Raw genomic sequence first — 9566 nt, 5'->3', positions numbered from 1 at the left:
TGTTGCCATTCTCCTTTTCTACACCCAGTCACATCCCCTCAGCACCTCCATGGCTGGCAAAGAGAGGAGTGTGGCCCAGCTCAACCTTAACTCCCCCCAGTTCTGCCCCAGACTGAGCCACAGCAACCCCTGGAAACAAGTTCAATCAGGCTGTAATTGGAAGAACGGGGTGGCACAGGTGGCTGTGTGCCCGCCCAGAGGAGTCCTGGCACTCCTGGGGGTGGGTGGCCAGCAATGAGAGTGGGTGCTGTCCATGCTGGAGGAGTCTGAGCTGCCGTCAGCATCAGCTGGTACAAATGCTGTTGATGGAGGCCACGGCGGGGTCGACGAGCCCCAGCTCCTCCTGCTCATTGACACAGAGCTGGTACCCACATCCCTTGCGCCGGGGCAGCGGCCCCAGGCGCCGGCTGGTCTTGGCACGGGGTGGCAGCAGGAAGCCGACGCTGCCGGCGATGAGCAGGTGCCAGATGCTGTGGATGTAGAAGTAGTTCTCCTCCGTCTCCACAAAGGCGTAGAGCAGCACGGCGGCCGCTGCAATCAGCGCTCCCGGGCACAGGTAAAACACCCAGCGCTTCCAGGTCGGCGGGTAGCAGTGGCGGCGCCGGATGGTGCGAGCCGTCTGTGGTGGGGAAAGGACAGGCTGGGAGAGGGAGCTGCAGGAGGGACAGGCACAGCCCCTGTGCCACGGTGCCACATCCCCCAGGAGCCAGGGAGAGGAGTTCACGGGGAAGGGTGATGGCAGCAGAGGGGAGATGCTGGCAGGGCAGCAGGGCTAGATGGCTGGGCAGGATGCTGAGTGAAGCCAGGGTGGGCACATAAGGCACAACATCTTACCCAGGCGACGGCCATTATCCCCAAAGCAAAAAGGCTGGGCCCCAGAAGGTTCCAGAGCCCGTGGCGATCCATTTGCAGAGCCATGGCAAGCAGCATGGCTCCCAGCAGGTACAGCACCTGTGGGGCAGTGGGGCCACCCGTCAAGACAAATCCTTTTCATCCTGCCCTGCATGCTCCCCTCCCCACACTTGCCTGCTTGACCACTGGCTGGAGCCGGGCCATGGCAATGACAGTGACCCAGACGGACATGAGAGAGCCCAGGAAGTCACAGAACTGCAGCACATCATAGTCCATGATGCAAAACACCACAATGCCTGGCTGGTCGCAGGCATGGTAGAACTGGGGTAGCAGGGAAAGAGTGTGAGAGCTGCCTTGCACAGCCCCAGCCCCTCACTTGTCCCTCAGCTGCCCCCACCCGACACTCACAGTGGAGAAGAACATGGTGAAGATGTAGACAGCAGCTTCCATGAGGTAGTGGCTGCGGACAGCAATGGCCACGGGAGGCACAAACATGACATTGCTGAGGCACAACAGCAGTGTGGAGAGGAGCTGGAAGCCATAGGAGAAAGCCTCAGCGTTGTCTGTGCAGCCCCAGCCGTTCCAGCCTGTGACCAGGGAGAGCCACTGTCACCCCTGCAGCACTCACAGGGGCTGGGGAGGGAGCAGGGAACCCCCTTTCCAGCACCCGACAGAGACTGATAGGATGCACAACCCGCAGGGAGAAGGGGAGGGTGCTGGGGGGATCCCTGGGTGCAGTGGCAGCTCTCACCAGCCTTGCACTCGCAGGCAGCATACAGGTAGTTGTTGGTGCGCAGCAGCTTGCACTGGCCGTAGATGCCGCAGTCGTTGATGCAGGGAGAGAGGTAGGCACGCAGGTACACCTCGGCTGTCACATTGGTGCAGGGCTCAAACCTGTGGTGCAGGAGAAGGGGGGTCAACCCTTGCCTTGCTTTGAGCAGCTCCTGCCTCTACTAGAGCCACCCATTGCACCCAGACTTGGCAGGTGATGGGAGATCCAGGGATTGAGAGAGTGCAGAAATCAGCTGCTTTGGTGTTAAATATGGCAGCTGAAAGCTGGTCCCTAAGGATCCCGTGTGCAGCAATTGCCTGTGCCAGCCTGTGTGAGCAGGAAGAATGTGGCCACACCTAGACCCCCTTGGCCTTTAGCAACACACTCAGTCGACTCTAATTTCATTTGGATTTTGCTGTGCAAACACAGTGCCCTGCAATGCCTGCGTGTGACCCTGTCGGGAAGAACTGACTGTAACTGGTAACTCAGCATGAACAAGAAATGCAGTGGAGGATTCAGAGAAGGCACAGCATCCCCACTGCCCCGCGTCACCCACGCACAGGGCTCTGGGCACAGCCAGCACCTCCTTAGCTCTGTCACATCGGGAGCACAGACAGCCCCACATGATGATAGCACGCACCAACTGCTGCCTGTGCACATGCAGGCAGCCCAACATGCACAAACACACACACAGTGCTGGTTACATGCGTGTCTGCTGTCCATGTATGTGCTCACACAGTCAAATCTGCACACACGTGCATGCAGAACACACACAGCCTTGACTGATTGAACAAACCCAAACATGAGAACAGAGCTGCCTGCATGCTGCCTGCATGCGGGCACTCAAACATGCATGCAGTGCTGTACACACGTGTGCACTAAATGTGAACACAGCACCACCTGCACTCACGCACCCTCACACGTACAGACAAACACACACACACATACACACCCACACCCACCCCCCACCCCACCCCCACACACACACCAGCTTCTCTTCTTCTCACGGCTCCGGGCAGACACAGAGTCCAGAAGCAGAGCTGCAGGCACACGACAAGTCCCTGGAGATGCCGAGCAGAGCCCTAGCCTGACCAGAGCTGCCCCCTCACACGCACAGCCCTGTCCTCGCAGCGACAGCCCGGTCCTCTCCCGGGCGCGGGTACAGATGGGCTCTGCCGCGGAGACGGGCAGGCACTGACAGATGCCCGGCGTTCGCGAGCTGACAGGCACTTCCTAACCGCGAGACAGAGGGAAGAGCCGCAGGGACCCACAGATGGTCAGGCAGACGCGAGATAGAGCCATCCGTGCCCACGCAGCACTCACACAGTGACACGCAGCCCGCAAAGCCACGTGCGCACACATGAGCGAGACACACAGCGCAGGGGACGGGCACACCCACAGACCCACAGGACACACAGACACAGGCTATGGTGGGGACAGCCCTCTGGGGGCACAGGGAGGGGACATGCCAGGGCTCTTACCCATGCTCCGTGGCACAGAGTGAGCGCAGGCTCAGGTACCAGCTGCCCGTCTGTGGGTAGGGGATCCGCAGGCGGCTGAGGCTGGCGGTGGCATTGACAGAGAGCAGGAAGCCTGCCAGGGATTCTGTGGGCCAGGAGAGCTCTGGGTGAGCAGGGCTGGATGCAGTCTTCTGCCCTGGGCAGAGCTGGGGCAGGGACAAATACCCTGTGCCAGGCTCCAGAGCCACATGCCGCCACTTGCCCCCACCCAGCCTCTCGCCAGACACAAGGAGAGTGCAACCCCCACAGCCATGGCAGGATGGACATGCACAGCCCAGCCTACCTGTCTCACAGGTGACCGAGGCATTGTCACCAGACGTCAGTGGGACTTCGTGGTTCAGGCACCCAAACACTGTCACATTCTCACCACACAGGGAGCTCTGACGGCAGAGGAGATGGCCTTAAATCACTGCCAGGGATGCCTCCTGCTCTGACAGCACTCGGATCATGGCACATCAACTAGCAGTGCCCTAACCCACTGTCCTTCACTCAAGAACATCCCAAACCCATGCCATCATCCTGCCCTTGGAGCACCCTAATATCACCCAAGAGCTCCCCAGCCGTGGCCCATGACCCAAAAGCAGCCCAAATCCTGTTCCTTGCCCTGCTGCAATCTTGACATCACTCATCTCCCAGGCCACCCCCCACGCTGGGCTGCTCTGCCCCGTCCAGGGCACATGTGGCCACCTCACCACGTTGAGCCGCAGCTCCAGGTTGAGCACCCCTCCACTGTCCAGCACTGGCAGGAGGTTGATGACGAAGACAGCGGGGCGGTCGGGTGGCACTGACACGTTGGGCCCAAAGAAGATGTAGAAGTGGACGGAGAAGGTGTCCAGCTCGTTGCGCAGCGTGGGTCGGACAGGCCAGCACCGCTCTCCAGCAGGAGCGGCAACAGGAACAGGGAGTGGGTGCTTCGTGCTGTTGGGGCTGGTGGGTGGAGGGCTGTCCCCCAGTCCCAGTCCACCCGCAGAGCCAAAGGAGTGGGGCATGTTCATGGAAGCGCTGGAGGGCAGGAAGGGTGGCCGGGCCAGGCTGGGTCGGGAACAGTCTGGAGGGGCAGAGCCATCAGCCTGGGCACCACACAGCTCCTGCCCCCTCTTAGCTCCCACCTCCCATTCTTGCCCACCATCTGCAACCCAGCCCCAACACCTCTCAGTGTCCCCATCCCAGCAGAGGAGGGCCAAATCCTGTGGGCATCCTTTGCCCCTCCACCAGTCACCAAAGAAAGTTAAGACCATGTCCCCACTCACACCTCCACGTGCCCACTCACCTGTGAGCTGCACAGTGACCTGGAAAGAGACGGTGCCTGGCATGCCAGGGTGTTTTTCCACCAGTACATAGTACCAGTGCTGCCAGAAGGGCAGGTCCTGTGCCAGCTGGCAGGGAGTGTGTTCCCGGCAGTCCAGCGCTGTGGAGTTGTGCAGGGGAGGAGCCTTGGCCCGCACACGCAGCCAGAGCGGGCAGCCCTCTGCCCCCCGGCACCGCAGCACCTCCACCAGCACTCGGGATGTGTAGCTGGGCACAAACACCCTGCAGGAGAGCAGTGTCAGGCTGTGCCCACCACTATGGACCAAGAGGGTTGGGGAGGCAAGCCAGAGGGAAGGGAGACTCAGCTCCCCACCCTGAAGATATCCCCACCTTAGGAGATCCTCTCACACTCACTTGTAGAGGCAGGAGCGGTTGTGGGGGGCCATGCTCTGCTCAGTGACATGACCAGGGTACAGCACAGCGATGTTCACCAGGCGCTGCACGATGAGCTGTGGCTGGAAGAGATACTGGCACTCCTCATAGAGCCCCTACACCAGCAGGACAGTTAGTACAAGACAAAGGGCACAGGGCATTGTCCCACTTGGGACACCTGTGCCAGGCACTGCCAGCCCAGAGCAGTCAGGCCCCAGAGGAGCCCTGCAGCAAGCTCTGCCACCCCACAGTCCCTCCAGGTCCTTCACCTTGACAGAGATCTTGCCCTCATCTTTGGGCAGGTGGGCGGCCAGGAACCAGTCCCCGGGCAGCGGGCTGGTGACATTGAACACCCCCGTGGTGCGGTTGGGCAGGGTCCAGGTGAGGGTCAGTGCGAAGGAGCCAGGGACAGCCGTGTCCCTGGGGAAGTGTGTGTGCAGCGGGTTAATGACAGAGGGAGCCCCTGAGCGGAAATACCTGCGGGAGAGACAGCAGTCAGCAGGGTGCAGGCTAAGCATCGTGGCAGGGCCAGCATGTCCTATACGTGGGTGTCTTTCCTCTCTGCTATTAGGAAACTTAAAGACGTTATGGAAGCCATCTGTAAGCTGGGACCTCGCTGGAGACTGTGAGCTTCCCTGAGTGGGTGTTCAGGCAAAACAGTTCATGCATGAGATGCACAAAAGAGTGGAGCCTGAAATGGTCCTGGGAAGATGATTCATGGGGAGTGAGCGTGCATGTTGTCTGGGTTTTGGTTGGGATAGGGTTCCTTTTCTCTCTCTAGCTGGTACAGTGCTATGTTTTGGATTTAGTATGAGAATAATGTTGGTAACATACTGGCATTTTGGTCACTGCTCAGCAGGGCTCAGCCTAGGTCAAGGACTTTTCAGTGTCCTGCCAGTCAGCAGGTGTATAAGAAACAGGGAACATGGCCAGCAGACCTGACCCAAACTGGCCAAAGGGATTTCCATACCACAGAACATCATACCTGGTGTATAAACTGGGGAGAGTTGGCACGGAGCCACCAGTCACTGCTGGGGGACAGGTTGGGCATCAGTCAGTGTATGGTGAGAAATTGTGTTGTGAATCACTTGTCTTTATTGGGTTTATGTCTCTGTCTCCTTTTTGTTGCTATTATTATTATTATTGCTGTTGCTGTTTCATCATTAGTGTTACTGGCGTTTTTTAATTATTATTAAACTGTTTTTATCTCAGTCATGAGGGGTTTTTTTGTTTTTGGTTTTTTTTTTGTTTTGTTGGGGTTTTTTGTTGTTGGGTTTTTTTGTGGTTCTTTTTGTTTGTTTGTTTGGGTTTTTTGGTTTGGTTTGGTTTGTTTTTTTTCACAATTCTCCTCTCCAGTGGGGGAACTGAGGAGTGAGAGAGCATCTTCGTGGTACTCAGTTGGCAGTGTGTAAACCACAACAGGTGTATGTGTGTGCATATATATGAGTGCATGTAGCTGTGCACACATATATACCTGCATGTGTGTGTGCATGAAGGCCAGGCTGGATGGAGCTCTGAGCAACCTGGTCTAGGGGAAGGTGTCCCTGCCCATGGCAGCAGTCTGGAACAAGATGATCTTTACTGTCTCTTCCAACCCAAAACCATTCTATGATCCTGTGATTCTTTGACTCTATCTGTACATGTGCTTGTGCAAGTCAGAAGCGGGCAAGAGCAGGTAGGCTCTGGGGCAAGTCCAGGCAGGTGCAGCAGGGGCAGGCAGAGGCAGGCAGGAAACAAACACAGCAGGCTGCTTACTCACACGGTGATGCTACGATCTGGGCATTGATCCCCAAAGGTGCCACCTTGCTCCTTGAAGGTGATGAGGTTCCAGACAGCGATGACTGTGTCCTCAGGGATGTGGAAGTGGAAGAGCTCGATGCTGGCAAAGGAGCGGAAGGGGCTGAGCTTGCGTGGCGTGCGGGTGAAGTAGTCTGTCACAAAGAGCCCATCTGCAGAGGAGATCCAAGGGATCCAAGTAGGGTGAAGGGTTGGGGAAGGGGTTGTGCAGCACCCCTCCCAGTCAAGGCCCACCCATCCAGGCTCTCAATATGTCCCAAATCCAGCATCCTGAAGGCAGGAGGGGCTGGGACTATGCCACTTTGGTGAGTCCCCAGGGATGCTGTCAGCTGTGGCCGGCTGTGTCTCCCAGCCCTGGCACAGTCTGCATCATTCCTGGTTCAGCACTGCCTAGAGCCCAGTTTACTGAGCTGTGCGCATTGATCCTCTGGAGCCTGAGGAGCCCTTGGCCCCTGCTGCTCATGCTCTGCTCCCTGCATTTTACCTGTAATAAAGGAATATTCTTCATGTCCTAACAGGTCATCTCCCACAGAAACACAGATTCCACCTTCTCTACCTGCTGGGGTGGCTCAGCGCAGAGCCCATCATAAAGTGCAGAGTCCCATATTAGACCTGCGAGAAGGAGTGAGCAGAGCATCTCCTGCACAGCCTCCCAGTTTGTGGGGGAGGAATGGTGCACATATGTGTGCACATATGCACACGTGGGTGGTGTCTGCATGCACAGTTAAGTGGAGGTGTGCACACCCACATCCATCGGTGTGCATGGCTGTGCACAGCCCCGTGTCTGACAGACACTTCCTGCAAGCCCACGGCACACACTGGGGCCACCTCCACCTGCCCAACTGCCTGGCTGTTTGATTTCCAGAGATTTCCAGGAGCCCCAGCAACTACTTCCTCGGCACAGTAGAGAAAGGGGAGAGCAGGTCTCTAGACAGCAGCTGTAATTTCACCCTACCATTATCCCACTATACCCGCTGCCAGCCTGGGAGACCCATCTATTATTCCCCAGAGATGCAGCAAGAATGAGATGCACCTCCTCACAAGCTGCTAGAAAGGGGGAGATAAGCAGAGGATGGGCTGGGAGCAAGGCTGTGCCCAGGAGGACTCGTCCAGTGAGAGTGGAAGAGCTGAGACGAGGGTCTGCTTTGTACCGCGTGTTCCTGGCCGGGAGTGTGCGCATGTGCTCATGTGCACGTGTGTTTGTGCTGCGTGTGTGCAGCCCCAGCTGGCTGTACACTGACATGCATCTGCTCCCTTGCCTGGAACAAAGGCAGCTCCCCCTCCCCTTCACTCCCAGCCGACACAAGCCAGGCATGGAACACCTGTCTCCTGAGTGCAAGAGCACCTGATCCCAATTTCCCCACCGGGAACCACCAAGTCACTCCACAGCCCCACGTGGGGACAGTGACCTGGCAGGGGACCCCAGAGAAGGTGTTGAACACAACTCCAGGAGGGGGAATGGGGGGAAGCACTCGGAGCTGCCCAGTCCCAGCGCGGTCCCCCCATGCTCACTCGGCCAGGACAAGCCGGGGGAAGGGGGCTGCAGGCAGAGGGTCAGTCTGAAGTGCTGTGGCGGTGCGGCCAGAGAACGGGAGGGTTGCTGTAGGATGGAGAGGGATTTCTATCTATGGAAGCGGAGTGAGGTGAAGGAAAAAAGCAAAAGGCCCTCCGCATCAGGCCAGCGGCCGGAGCCGCGGGACCCCCGTCGCGGGACCCCCTCCCCGGAACCCCCTCCCCGGAACCGCAGCCCCAGGTCGCGTCTGGCGGTCAGCACCGGGGACAGCTCCGCGGCCGGCGGTCAGCACCGCGCACAGCTCCCGCAGCCGCCCCGCCGCCTCCCCCGGTACCGGCAGCCCCCGGCCAGCTGCCCCCCCTCCCCAGGGGATGCACCCTAACCCAAACTCCTCCGCACCCCGGTTGCCGAGCCAGCTCCCCTTGCCCCATAAACTGCTCCTCACCTCACATACTCCCGCCGATATCCCTCCCCGCACAGTCCGATGCTCGACTGGGCGCACTCGCCCATCTCTATAGGCCGTCCATCCCCGCTGCCCCCTGGACGCACACAGCCCTCTACCCTACATCTGCAGCCCCCTGGGCCCGCTCACTGCCCACGCACACGCCTCCCTCCCAGGGTTTTCCACCGCCCGGGCACTGCACGCGTTCTCTTGGCACGCACACCTCTGTGCCCCACTGCACATCTGACTCTGTGCCCCACTGCACGGGTGCCCCGTGCCCCACGGGGTATGCTTACCGCCGTGCTGTCCCACGGCACGCACACCCACACACCCCATTCCATAGGCAGCCTGAACCCTCTGCACAAGCATCTCCATACCCCGTTATGCAAACACCCCCCCTCCCGCACACACATCTCCGCGTCCATCACACCCACCTCGCGCCCCACGGCACGTGCACCCCCTGCCCCATGGCATACACGCCCCACACCCGGATGGGTGCACCTCTGTCCCCTGTTGCAGACGTGCCCCAAACCCCGCTGCGTGCTCGCCCCACTCACTGTGTCCCACTGAACGCGCACGCCACATCCCGGGATGCCATCCGCCCATGGCTGCACCCTTGTGCTCCATTCCCATCCGCCCCCCCGCCCCACTGCACGCACACCCCACATCCCATTGCTCGTGTAGCTCACATCCATCCCAAGTTCATATCCCTTGCCCCGCCGCAAGGAACCCCGCGCCCCGCACTTTCAGCCCCCCCGCCCCCCGCATCTCCCCCGCCCCCCCCGCCCCACAGCGCGCACACCCCACATCCCATGGCTCGTGTACCGCGCACCCACCCCAAGCTCATCCCCCCGCCCCAAGGCACCGCACACACCCCCGCGCTCCGTTCCCGCCCGCCCCACTGCGCGCACACCCCGCACACATCCCGCCGCTCGCGCACCTCCCGCCCCCCGCGCACACACCCCCCTGTCCCAAGCCGCCCTGTCCTCT

The 9566-nt window shown here is 59.6% G+C and overlaps 1 protein-coding gene across 1 annotated transcript; it reads right to left on the bottom strand.

Annotated features, from left to right (window-relative positions):
- TMEM8B (transmembrane protein 8B) lies at positions 1-8644 on the bottom strand. Its single transcript, XM_027670243.1, has 13 exons — positions 8585-8644; positions 6584-6864; positions 5094-5301; positions 4807-4940; positions 4415-4674; positions 3837-4192; positions 3428-3524; positions 3106-3229; positions 1604-1746; positions 1261-1439; positions 1027-1173; positions 835-951; positions 1-619 (listed from the first exon to the last, which is right to left on the bottom strand). Exons 1-13 carry the CDS (start codon positions 8642-8644, stop codon positions 284-286), a joined length of 2442 nt encoding a protein of 813 aa, XP_027526044.1. The 3' UTR covers positions 1-283.
- Between the last annotated feature and the right edge of the window lie 922 nt (positions 8645-9566).

The sequence above is a fragment of the Corapipo altera genome, unplaced genomic scaffold, assembly GCF_003945725.1.
Source record: "Corapipo altera isolate COAL_440 unplaced genomic scaffold, ASM394572v1 60253, whole genome shotgun sequence".
NCBI classification, from domain to species: domain Eukaryota; kingdom Metazoa; phylum Chordata; class Aves; order Passeriformes; family Pipridae; genus Corapipo; species Corapipo altera.
This window is presented reverse-complemented; position numbering and strand designations above follow the sequence as displayed.